This window comes from Jaculus jaculus, chromosome 6 (genome assembly GCF_020740685.1).
Source record: "Jaculus jaculus isolate mJacJac1 chromosome 6, mJacJac1.mat.Y.cur, whole genome shotgun sequence".
NCBI classification, from domain to species: domain Eukaryota; kingdom Metazoa; phylum Chordata; class Mammalia; order Rodentia; family Dipodidae; genus Jaculus; species Jaculus jaculus.
In genome coordinates, this window is record NC_059107.1 from 26,931,545 (window position 1) to 26,945,178 (window position 13,634).

General features: G+C 38.9%; 1 protein-coding gene across 1 annotated transcript in view; it reads left to right on the forward strand.

Annotated features, from left to right (window-relative positions):
* The first annotated feature begins 203 nt into the window (after nt 1-203).
* The window catches only part of LOC101607464 (ran-binding protein 17), a 161,550-nt gene continuing 148,119 nt past the window's right edge, over nt 204-13,634 (forward strand). Inside the window, exon 1 of the mRNA XM_045152176.1 lies at nt 204-335. Within this exon, the coding sequence (XP_045008111.1) occupies nt 204-335 (132 nt within the window). The remainder of the gene's footprint in view (nt 336-13,634) is intronic.

The window sequence follows — 13,634 nt, forward strand, 5'->3', positions numbered from 1 at the left end:
TCACCAGGACTCAGGTAAACCCAGATACACTAAGTGGCTCATGCATCTGGAGTTCATTGGCAGTGCCAAATACTCACCCATACTTACTCTGTCTGTGTCTACCTCTTTCTGTCCCTCTCTCAAATAAATAAATAAAATTTTAAAAAATAATTGCTTTTAGAATAACAATGAGATACTGGAAAGAAGCTCTTTGATTGTACAGAATGTGGGAAGGCTTGGTTATCCGCTTTAAGAATAACAATGAGATACTGGAAAGAAACCCTTTGATTGTACGGAATGTGGGAAGGCTTTTGGTTATCCTTATCAGCTTACTGCACATTGCACAGTTCATACTGGTAAGAAACCCTTTCAATGTAAGGAATGTGGGAAAGCCTTTAGTCATTCCTCAGACCTCACACAACATCAGAAAATCCATTCTGGCGAAAAACCCTTTATATGTAAAGAATGTGGGAAGGCTTTTATATATCATTGTTGACTTACTAAACATTACCGAATTCATAGTGGTGAGAAACCATTTTAATGTAAGCAGTGTGAGGAAATCTCCAGTACTGACTCAACCCTGTTCAACACTAGAGTATTCATACTGGGAGAAACCCTGAACATGTAACTCAGTAGCAGAGGCCAGCAAGTTAAAAAGGAGATATAAAGGGAAGAGAAAGGAAGGGAGGAGGGTACTTAATAGGTTGGTATTGTATACATGTAAGTAGAATGATTGAGATGGGGAGGGGATATGATGGAGAATGGAATTTCAAAGGGGAAAGTGGGGGGATGGAGGGAGGGTATTACCATGGGATATTTTTTATAATCATGGGAAATGTTAATAAAAATTGAGAAAAAAAAATAACAATGAGAGAGCCAGGTGTAGTGCCACGTGCCATTAATCCCAGCACTTGGAATGCAGAGGTAGGATTACTGTGAGTTTGAGGCCATGCTGGATCTACAGAGGGGCTTCCAGGTCAGCTTGGGCTAGAGTAAGACTCTACCTTTAAGACCAAAAAAAAAAAAAAAAAAAAAAGATGAGAAAGTGATTGTTGAGTGCTTAGCACAAAATGACATATCTCTATCATGTCCTCCAAAACTCAGTCATGCAGGAAAGGAGGCAGAAGGAACGTAAGAGTCAGAGGATGGGGATGGGGATGGGGATGGGGAGGCGGGCTCTGGAATGCTGTCTTCCAGACATGAAGGAGCCTTTACTGTTATGGCCTCGTAGTGACTGTTACTGCCTGCGCAAGACCTGCAGTGTTGGGCCATCCCCTTTTCATCATGGATGATGGAGACATCAAAAAGAAAAATGGGGCTGGAGAGATGGCTTAGCGGTTAAGCGCTTGCCTGTGAAGCCTAAGGACCCCGGTTCGAGGCTCGGTTCCCTAGGTCCCACGTTAGCCAGATGCACAAGGGGGCGCATGCATCTGGAGTTCGTTTGCAGAGGCTGGAAGCCCTGGTGCGCCCATTCTCTCTCTCCCTCTATCTGTCTTTCTCTCTGTGTCTGTCGCTCTCAAATAAATAAATTTAAAAAAATTTAAAAAAAAGAAAAGTGAAGCCGGGCGTGGTGGCACACTCCTTTAATCCCAGAACCCGGGAGGCAGAGGTAGGAGGATCACCATGAGTTCAAGGCCACCCTGAGATTACATAGTGAATTCGTTTGCAGTGGCTGGAGGCCCTGGTGCGCCTATTCTCTCTCCCTCTCTCTATCTGCCTCTTTCTCTCTCTGCCTGTCACTCTCACATAATAAAAAAAAAAAATTAAGGTTGTACTTTCTAGCCGGGTGTGGTAACATACAACTTTAATCCAAACACTTGGGTGCCAGAGGTAGGAGGACTGGCGTAAGCACAAGGCCAGCCTGGAACTACGGAGTGAGTTTCAGGTGAGCCTGGGCTAGAGCGAGACCTTACCTCGACAACACACGCCCACAAATACTCTTTCCTTCTCTGGCTTGCAGAGGACTGGATAACTGAAGAGAAGCCACAGGGCTTTGTGACAGATTCTCTCTCTCTTCTGGGCCTTGGAGACCAGAGAAAGAAGTGACAGGTAGCTTGGGTGGCAAAGGTAAATTTTTCTACTTTGAGAGAGCCACACGTTTGGGTAACTATGAAGTGGGAGGAGTAAGGATAAAAACACTGGACAGTAGAAAGGAATGAGGTTTTTCTAACTGTAACTTCGTTGAACCAAACACTAGAGACACTGTTTTGTAGGGAGGGAGATGAGTGAACTCCAAGAAGGAAAACGATGGAAGTAGTACATATTGAGCTGCGCCTTGCTCTGAGATGTGCTCTTTCAGTTTTAGTCCTCTCTGAGGCTTGATACTCCATTGAAGCATAGATTTGTCTTTGTTGTATTTCCTTTGTGATTTTCGAATGTTTTCACAATCCTCATGTGGTTCTCAGTATTGTTTGTACCATATAATTCTGTGGGGAGATGTTTTTTAATGATAGCATGAATTTTCTCTAAAATACTCCAGTGGGAATATTTTAGCTATGAAGGCTCAAAAAAGTAAATAAATGATACCTGATTGGTAAAATACTGCTATTCATTGAGGTTTGCTAATATATTTCCAATTTGTTTGATGGATGTTTGAATGTTTACTTAGTAAAGTGTTAAAATGAAAAATTAGAAGAAATTTTTCTAACAGCCACCCAGAAACACCTGTTCCTGAGCCCCATCCTAAACTAATTAAAACATAGAATAGGACCCAGCTGTTTTTTTAACGTTTCAACCGTGTATGACCTGGTTGGAGCTCTGTGCTGCACAAGAAAAGGTAGTGAAAGTGAAAGGGTTGCTTGGTCTGGGTTGGAGCAGCCGCATCTCGGCTCCCCTTGTCGTAAAGAGCGCAGCCAGCATCTCTTACCCCAGTGCACTTGACCACAGCGACTGCTTCCCTGTGGTTGACCATCAAATGCTGCTTTTCTCAGCCATGTATGGTAGCCTGTGTCTTTCATCCCAGCACTCCCAATCCTCATTGGTTTCTGTGTCACGTGATTTTCTCAGAACTAGGCTGTGCTGCATTTATCTTAATCCACAGAGCTGTTCTGGAGCATTCCTGCTTCCTGTTCTTCCTCAAACTGGCAGTAAATACTTGATCCAAGCCACAAAGGTCCCTGACCTGCTGTCGTTTGGGAATAGATTAGAATCCGGCCTAAGGATTACCCCCCCCCTTTTTTTTTAAATCATGGCCTGTACATTGGAAAGCTAGCAATATAAGTGCCTTGCACAAAGAAAAGGTTCTGATATTTAGCTAGTGCCCTGTGGCAGTAAATCTTCATGCAAATTAAAGATTTGGGTGACAAATAATAACAGTTGTCATCAATCTAATCTCTCTTAACTTTCCAGGGTATTGTTAATTCAAAACATAGTTTGAATTGACTTGGCATTATTGATTTCTATATTCATTGGAACGTAAAGGGAAGCCTTGCCTTTGTAAGGGAAATATGGTTATCAGATACTTTGTTCTCACAGAATAAAAGGACCTGGTAGGATATAATGGTGAGCATGTTAAGTAGACACAAGGCTAATGCTTGCTTCCTTTATTGATACTAGAGGTTCTAATACATGTAGTACATCTTCATTTTGAAGGCAGATAGCAATCAGTTTCAAGTTTCCGGATGAGCCTGTGGCCAGGCCATAATTAACCTTTTGAACCTGGAATTGTAACAGAATATACTATTGGCTTAGGTTATCAATTATGGTCAGAGTCAATTGATGCTCAAAGAAGGCTTATTGTTGATTGATATAATAATTTACTCATCTTCCCACTGTGGTTATTAAAAAGTAAAGATGACATGACAAAACATTACAGTTTTTGCTCTCTTGGAGAGAAATATTTGTAAGCCAGTACTTTGCCAAGCAGTTATTTAAATAGCAGAGTTGTTGGGAGTCTCTCAAAAAGTCCTTTATTTTTTAACATTTTCAACTTCTTAAATACGAGGCTATGCAACTCTTAAGGGGACATTAGAATTACATATGTCAAGTTATAGCAGAAGACTCGTCCTTAGCGTATCAGTTGACTTGAAAGCTAAATTTAAAAGATTAGGTTTGAGACAGAAGTGTGTAATTACAATTTTGGGGTTTCTCACGTTTTTTTCCAGCCAGCATTTCAGTTCAATTCAAATAATACCAGAAAATGCCCTTCATGTGATTGCATCTTTTCTTGGATATAAAGCTACGAGTAATGGATTTTTTTTTAATGTCCTCATTCTTATTAATCATTTGCCATGCTAATACTATGTAGAAATAGAGAGAAATTGTGTTGCTCTTGGAATAGACATTCAGTCAGTGTGTATTTCATTCATTTACTTATTTAACCAGAAAACTTTGAGCACCTCATGAGCTCACATAGGTTCCAGGTTGTGCTAGGTGTCAGCACTACACTGATAAAATGACTGGGCACACTAAACATTAAACAGGAAGATGTCCACAGTGCTTTTTTCAATAGGTGTTTTTGCCTTAGTGATCGTATCGTTCACAATTATTCTACAGCAGCCCAAGCTAAGCTGTTGGAATCAATTTAATTCATAGAATACTTCTTCCAGGCTATAGTCATCCCCACTTTTCTTGTTGTTGTTGTTGCTGTTTTGTTTGTTTGTTTTTTTTTTTTTTTGGAGGTGGGGTCTCGTGCTCTAGTCCAGCCTTACCTGGAATTCACTGTGTAGACTTAGGTAGCCTCATACTCAACGGTGATTCTCCTACCTCTGCCTCCCAAGTGCTGGGATTAAAGGCGTGCGCCACCACACCCAGCTTCATCCCACTTTTTACGTGATGAAATTGAGTCCTCTCGGTAGGTTGAGTGTTATCCTGAAATTGCTAGTAAGAGGAGGGGCTGGGATTCTGCTCTGGATACTTTGGATCTAAAACTAGAGATTTTAGTTTCTGTGCCCACAGGCTTTAGAGTAAGTGCCAGGAACATTATTGGAGGTCCCTATGACTTTTACAGGATTCAGTGATATCAGGACTATCTATATAAAAATAATGCTAGAACATTATTAACTGTTTAATCTTACCCTCATTTGTATGGTGGAGTTTTCTAGAAGCTGTTTATCATGCTATAATACTGTAACAGGTTAACCGTAGACATATCTGTAAAAACTTGCCTGCTTCTACATCTATTAAGTAAGATAGTATAAAAGAGTCCATGAGTCAAAATGTTTGAGAATTCATATTCTGTATTTGGATCCTTATATTTCAAACCCTTCTTTTTTGTATCTTATTGGGTCTTTATATTGAACCCCCAGCTGCAAGGAATACCAGGTTCTTACAAGTTGCCAGAACCATTACAGGATTACTTGTATTCTTTGGTCCTCCTTGCCTTTTCAAGATATTGCCATATAAAACACAAGGATACTGTCATCCAAATGTACTTGAATCAGACTTTGAAAGTTAACTCTTCTGAATAATGCAATTGCAGCAGGTTCTGTGTAAGTAGATCTTTTTTATTATATGGTTGCCATAATAGTGTTACGACAGTACCTCAGAAGGTTGTCCAAGCCACAAAAAGTGAGTGTTCTATTTTCTTCCCTATGTAGTGAAGTGGATGATTTTTTTTTTTTTTTTTTTTTGAGGTAGGGTTTCACTCTGGCCCAGGCTGACTTGGAATTCACTACATAGTCACAGGGTGGCCTTGAACTCATGGCAATCCTCCTACCTCTGCCTCCCAAGTGCTGGGAGTAAAGGCGTGTGCCACCACACCCAGCAGTGAAGAGGATGAATATTTTAATAGGATTTATCTGTTTTATATTTTCTAGCATTTGAGAAGCATGATTCCATGTAAGCACAGTAGATGATTTCTAGGAGAACTATTTGTTCCTTTCATTTGACACATAGTTAGTAAGCATGTGGTGGACTCTGCCTCAGTACCAGGGAGATAGAACAGATGTACTCTGGATTTTTAATAATAAAAGACAAAAGCTATTTTTGAAGGTCTGGAGACATGGATCGGCAGTTAAGAACACTTCCTGCACAAGCAATAGGGCCCAAGGTGGCCTGAAACCACACAAATTTGGATATCCAAATCCTACAATAAACAACTGGGCGTTGCCACACACAGTTCCCTGCAGGGGAGCGGAGACCAGGGAATCTCCTGAGCTCATGAAATATACCAAGCTTGTGTCAGCTAGAAACTCCGACTCAAACAAGAATGGGCAGAAGAGTGATGGAGCTGTACACCCAGTGTTCTGCTCAGGCTGCCACAGTTGAGCACATTGGGCACTACAAGGGCACAGACACAGGCCTGCAAGCCAAGAATAAAACAGATTTTTGGCTAAAGAGTATAAAACTTACCAAAAATAACATCTTTTCATTCTTGGTGATTCTCATTGATTCTATGTGAACAGACAGTTGTGTAGTAGTTATATAATGTAATTGCTAATTAAATTATATCCCCACTATAAAATAGAAATTATTGAAATACACTATTGAAGTATTTTTGGAATAATGACTCTAAATTCACGTTAATATCCCTCAAGATAGAATTATATATTAATTACTAATGTGATGGGCCCATGAGAATGTTCACTAGTTTAAGACACAGTTGATTGCCTAGTTAAGTTTGTATATATTATACTAAAAAAGGAATAAATACCCAGCATTTCCAAAAAGGTTGAGAGTTGTGCAGAGGTATATTCTGAATATTATTATGTCTGTCTACCTACCTGTCCCACTTACATAGGAAATAATGGCTTCAGTTCTAATTTTTCAGCTTGCTTAGTTGTACAGTTTCATGGTGCTCAGTTTAATATCATTCCATCAAGTGTCACTAGCTTCTCATAGACCAAGGGATTTGAGGGTCCCTGTGGGGTAAATATCATTGCCCTGGAATTCATAGGTAACTTTTCCTAGGAACAAAGTTTCAAATCTCTTAAAACATAGTAGTAAAATATTGACTAGTAAATATGTTTTTCTACTAATGACATAAGAGCCAGTAGATTTTGAGACTGACAACATTATAAAGGCACACAGTGTCAGGCTCTCCTATATTATCTGGATACTAGCTCAACCTTTCAAGTTAAATAAATTTTTAGAGCCTAATAAAAAATACACACATACAGGGCATGGTAGCACATGCTTTTAAACCCAGCATTCGGGAGGCAGCAGTAGAAAGTGGCTCTGAGTTTGAGGCCAGCCTGGGCTGGAGTGAGACCCTACCTTGAGAATATAAAATGTACATGAAAAAAAGGGATAGATTTTTTTAGATATTTATATATATATATATATATATATATATTTTTTTTTTTTTATTGACAACTTCTATACTTAAACCATGGTAGTTCCCTCCCCTCCCCCACTTTCCCCTTCATAACTCTGCTCTCCATCATATCCCCTCCTTCTCTCCATTAGTTTCTTTTAATTTGATGTCATCATCTTTTCTTTTTCCTATTATGAGGATCTTGTGTAGATATTGCTAGGCACTGCGAGGTCTTTGATATTAAGGCCAGATTCTGTCCGGACAGAATCTTTTGGCTCTTACATTCTTTCTTCCACCTATTCCACAGTGGACCCTGAGCCTTGAAGGGTGTGAGATGTTTCAGTGCTGGACATTCCTCCATCCCTTCTTCTCAGCACTGTGTTGCCCTTTGGGTCATCCCAGTGGTCATTGCCATCTGAAAAGAGAAGCTTCTCTAACCAGAAGTGAGAATAGCATTAATGTATGAGTATGAACATTAAGTGTAGCGCTTTCAGGGCAATTTGGTGAGAGCAATATATGCATTTATCCAGATAAGAGCAGGCTTTATACCCCTAAGGCTCATGACCTCCCCTGCCATAGGCTTTTGATTAGGTTTTCAGTACCAGACATGTATTCCCTCCCATAGAGCAGGCCTTCAGTCCAATTATAGTGTAGTTGGTTTCCACCAGAGCAGACATGCCACTATTGCACTTGTTCAGTCATTTGGCCTGTCTGGCCAAACTTGAGGCTTCCAGTGTCCACTATTTTCACCACTGATGACTTCTGTCTCCCATAAGGCTGCATACAATGTAGCTTTTTCCAGCTTTCAGTTGGCTGGGCTACAGGGAGAAGGTTTTCTGCTCAGCACCTGCTTGATTTCTCAGTGACTTTGCTGCTCGGGCATGTGAAGTCTTCAGCAGTAGGGTCTTACCATCTCTTTCTCACAGGAAACCAAGAGCCTTGGAAATAGCCTATCATATTTTGGAGGCAACAGGGACCTCCGTGGCCAACAACTCACTGGAAGATATCCCATCCCTGGCACTGCAAATTTTCTAGTAACAATCTATGGCTTCTGGATGTGCCATTATTCAAGACAGCACATTTTCATATGTTTCATTCAGAATATCTTGTATTTTGATTGACCCTCCTCCCCCACCTTTCTTTGATACAATCTCTTCCCCTGACCTTGCTTAGGCAAAAGGGATTGATTTTAACAAAATTAGGGCTTTACTATGAATTTTTAAGTATATAGATTAATGGTCACCATGCTAGGGATTAAATCTGAGTCCTCATCCCTGCTAGACAGGTACTCTACCTCTAAGCTTCACCTGCAGCCCCCAGTCTTACTAAGCCTCCAGTTTACCAACTTCTTGCAGAGAAACTAAAAGGCATGTAAACTAATACTTCTTGTCTTGGTGTTATAGTTTGCTACATGAGAAGAGAGACATACTTAGAAATGCATTCTATAGCATAATGCTTCTTTATGGGGGGGATTTTTTTTTTTATAATATCAACTGTTACTGAAATAGAAATTGAAGGAAATCCTCCTAACTGGAGATTATACTGTGACTTTTCTCTGGAGAAGGGGCAAGTTGCCCAGCACCTATTTCTGTAAGAGAGGCTTTGGAATGATTTGAGAACTTTATCAAAATGATGATAGACAGGAGTGATGGATCAGCAGTTAAAAACACTTGCTTGCAAAGCCTGCTGGCCCAGGTTCCATTCCCCAGCCCTCATATAAAGCCAGATGCACAATAGTGGCAAGAGGCCCTAGCGTGTGTTTTCTTTCCCTCCCTCCCTCCCTTCCTCCCTCCCTCCCTCCCTTCCTTCCTTCCTTTCTCTTTCTCCTCACATACATACATGCATACATACATACATACATACTTGCATATTTAAAAATACAAACTATTAGAATAATTCTTTTTTTAAAAAAATGGTGATGGATAGTAGAAAAAGTATGTCATGCATGGCAGTGAAAAAGATGATCATACTGATGTGGAGGTTAGCATGTCTGAGTGAATTCCAGCTTTGAACACTTACTGCTCTTTGAATGTCAAGAAAACATTTTAAAGTTGATTTATTGATGAAAACTGCCCTCTGAGCTCAAACGACAATAGCCACATTTGTTAATTTAACAGGTATTTATTAAATATTCACAGTGAATGTTAAAATAGATTATTTTGCCTTGGCCCTATTCTCAGTGATTTAATGATCTTAGAAATTAGATTTCTATTTTGGTGGGCAGTTGTTCAAGGACCAGCACTGGATAATGTGGTGTGGTGTTTGCTTGAGGGTACCATTGCTTTCTTCCAAACTCTCTCTCCTTCTTCCCTTCTTTCCTGTCTCCCTTACCTCTTCTCTGATACAAAGTGTGCCTTGGGTTTTAGAGGTTTTTAAATTATTAACCCCATGGAGAAGGAGAAATGGTAGCAAACCATAAAGCTACAGGTTTCACAATCCTTACTTCTAGAAGCCAGTCAAAACAAAAATTGAATTTTATTAATCTCACCTCTGAAATGACAATGTAGATCATTAGGAATCATTACAACAATTTTGTTGCCATATATTTGTTGAGAGAATGAAATGTGTTCTCCCTGCACCTGACAAGTGACGTTTTTGATAGTTGGGCCATAATTAAGTAAGCTGTGTTGACTTGTGGCTTAGATTCTCTCCCTTCTACTCACACCATCCAGCGACCTGCGCCCCACCTGATTGTGCTTCAGTGTGGCTGTGCAGTTAGCTCCAGAGCGCCACCTAGGGTAGGGAGGGGAGCAAGGTTTTGTGTCTAAACGCTGCAGCTGCAATTCTCTCAAACTCATCTCCATTTCTGATGGTGCTGAGTGAGCCAATAACCACCAGAGCTACCAATTCCAATTAGAAATTCTATAAAATTATGTCAGAAATGTAGTATGGAACTGAAAGAAAATGTTCTTGGGACAGTCTGAGGACGCAAGTTTATGCCTGTACTGGTACAGAAAGCTACTGTGTGTGTGTAGTATCCTGCAGATCCACTCTGTGGCCTTAACAAGATTTCCTGTTGTCATATGTATGTACTTGGAGCATAGTAGGCCACCAGAAATGAGCCATATTATTTCTCAGAATTATATGGATCTTAGAGTTAAATAGACCTAGAAAGAGGGCCAGAATTGTTTAGAAATAAGGAAAATAGTTTGTCTAGCATAAGGAAGAAAAATGAACATTGATAAAAAAAGGTATTTGGTTCAGGGGATCTACTTTTTAAAAGAAAAAATTAGCAGGGCATGGTGGTGCACGCCTTTAATCCCAACACTTGAGTAGGGGCAGAGGTAGAAGGATCACCATGAGTTCAAGGCCACCCTCAAGCTATATAGTGAATTCCAGGTCAGCCTGAGGTGTGAGACCTTACCTCTAAAATCCAAAAGAAGAAAAAAACAGCCTGTGGTATGTATATATAGATATACATAAATCAGGGATGAATTTTCATTCAGGCCAATTAGTAAGAATTCTGATTGTAGCATAATAGAACTGTATAATTATTGAAGTAAAGCTGATGAAATATCAGCATGTAACAAAACTATACTTTGATCATAACATGATAAAAAATTTTGGAACATATTCTCCCTTACTACTACCCACTAGATCCCAAGAAACCAGTAAGAACACTATTTTTTTTCATTAGGATAAAAACAATAAACTATATACAGACTTCAAGAAAATCTTACTTATAATTTTTATTTTCTTTGGAAATTGTGCTTTTACCTGTGACTGTATGATATTTCTTGTTACATTTTAAAGATTATTCTATCAAAATACTTTGAAATTGGGCTGGAGAGATGGCTTAGCGGTTAAGCGCTTGCCTGTGAAGCCTAAGGACCCCGGTTCGAGGCTTGGTTCCCCAGGTCCCACATTAGCCAGATGCACAAGGGGGCGCACACGTCTGGAGTTCGTTTGCAGAGGCTGGAAGCCCTGGAGCTCCCATTCTCTCTCTCTCCCTCTACCTGTCTTTCTCTCTGTGTCTGTTGCTCTCAAATAAATAAATTAATTAATTAAAAAAATACTTTAAAATTGTCATTATATTTCTTAAAATACATTTCTTATATAAAGATGACTTAGAAAATACAGATACATCATGCTAGAGACCTTTTCACAGTTGTATTAGCTGATTCATGACAATTGAAAGCTAGTTCCCTTCTTAATTGTTTCTCTTGTTGGATGGAACTTGACATTGTTATGTAATTTTACTTATAATGTAAATATAGTAGCTCTGTCTTACACTATCTGTCATGTTTCATATGTGCATAGGCTTTGTCTTGAGAATTATTTTTCTATCTATCAGATATGAGAGTATGAGCTTTTTACTTACACAGACTGGGTTCAAATAACTTATACTATGTAGAATCCTTTAATCAAATTTTAAAAGTGATTACATATTATAAACTCTGTAAATATACATTTCTCTATAAAATGTAAATGTTCCCGGCTGTGGAGATGGCTTACTAGTTAAGAACACTTGCCACTTGAGCATGAGGCTTCTCCACCAGAGTCTGCCATCTTCAACTAACCACAACCCACATAAAAAGCTGCACATGAACAGAGGAACACGCACATGTGTGTGCATGTGCGTGCGCGCACGCGCACACACACACACACACACACACACACACACACACACACACACACACATATGTCTGTAACCTCAGTGGAGGAAGGGCAGACAATTTAAAAATAGCTGGGCTTGCTGATGGACAGCAGCTCAAGGTTGAGAGAGACCCTGTCTCAAGGAAATATGCAGACAAGACATAAGAGGACAGACCCCCAAATGTTCTTCTCTGGCCTCTGCTCACATGGGGCACACACATCTGCTCTCACACACAATTCTATACACACACACTATCTGTGTGTGTCCTTAACAATAAGATTGCATCTTAAAATTTTCTAGTCATCAGAAGTGGTTCTTATTTTCTTCTGGAACCATTTTTTTCCTAGATCCAAGAATGGCATCCAAGTAATGTTGCTTTAAATAGAGCAATGTTAATTCATCTAGCTCACTGCTACTGTATTGTACTGCTTGTGAAATGTGCTGTTTGTGCAATCTGTTCATTCAGATGGTTTATGAATTAAAAGCAAAGGCCTATCATAGTCTAAGATCCAGTAGTTCATTATTGCAAAACAAAGTATCCATTTATTAGGCAAGGATTGCCTACAATGTCTGCAAGAGTAAACAGAGCCACTCATAAGAATAAGTGTTGCCTTCAAATTTGTACTGAAGTGTGCTGAAAAACATGGATACTATAGCTGTGATAATGAGCAGTACAGTAGAGAGAGGTGATTTATGATACCTGTTTCTGACAGCTATAGTGCAGAGATTCCCAGGGTATCTGATCACAGCATTAGCATGCTGACAGCTCAGCATTTAGAACATTATGGTAATTTATCCTGCCTATGCTGTCACCTGCACTGTCAGAGTTTCTTTTTAATGATGGTATAACTATTTTGTTTGTTTGTACTGCATTCTTTTCATTTGGCTAATGCTTTCTCATTAGATTGAACCTAGTAAATGAGAGTAATTAAGTGCTTCCTATAGCTCAGATGCAATGGTTAAGCTGCTACTGATTATGTTTGGTCATTTATCTCTGTTAATCTGAGAATAATCCAGATGATAAACACATGTAATTTTTTGCTAATGTTCAGTGGATGAAATTTATAGTTCCTCAATGGAACCAAGCAGTAAGTGTATATTCATATATAAATAGTAAGTTGCTATATGTGAGGGCCTGCTTTAAGTAAACATGTAAGTTACAACTAAAGTTCATGGAAAAATACAACACTTCTAATTGACACACCGAACTTATTCTTTCCTGAAGTGACCTTTACTACCCACTACAGAGAGAACGAGAAGGAAGAAAGTAGAAGTAACTCCAGAGTAGGTTGTTTCCCTAACTCGTCTTTAAGTCCAGGGGTGAGACTGAGATTAGTTTTAATGTGTTTATTTGAACTTCTTTTGATCACCTTACTTTTAATAGCTTTTCAGATCTCATATCCTTTTACTTACTAAACTATAATAACTTATAATTATAGAAAATAAATTTTCAACTAAATTGTTGAATTTCCTCATAGTATAGATTTCTTAATGTATTAAGCTAAACTATGGAAGTAATGTGGAATTACATACACATTTTCAAAAAACAATAACCATTTTTATTTGCTTATATCTGACATTTGTTTTAAAAGGATACATGGCTTTAGAATGCTGATATAGCTATAATAATTAATCGTTGTTAACTAGTTTCAATGTTTTTGGAAAAATACCGTAATAATTTATATTATGTATGCAATTAATATACAGCATATGCCAAGTTCATGTGTTTCAAATTATTGTGTAAAGATTTCTTCCTCTTTTTTTGATTTTTTTTTCCCACTTTGTGACTTATTTTTGAGGTACATTGCCAAAAAATTTTCAAATTTATTAAGAGAAGAAATATAAATTTTAGATTATGCTTTC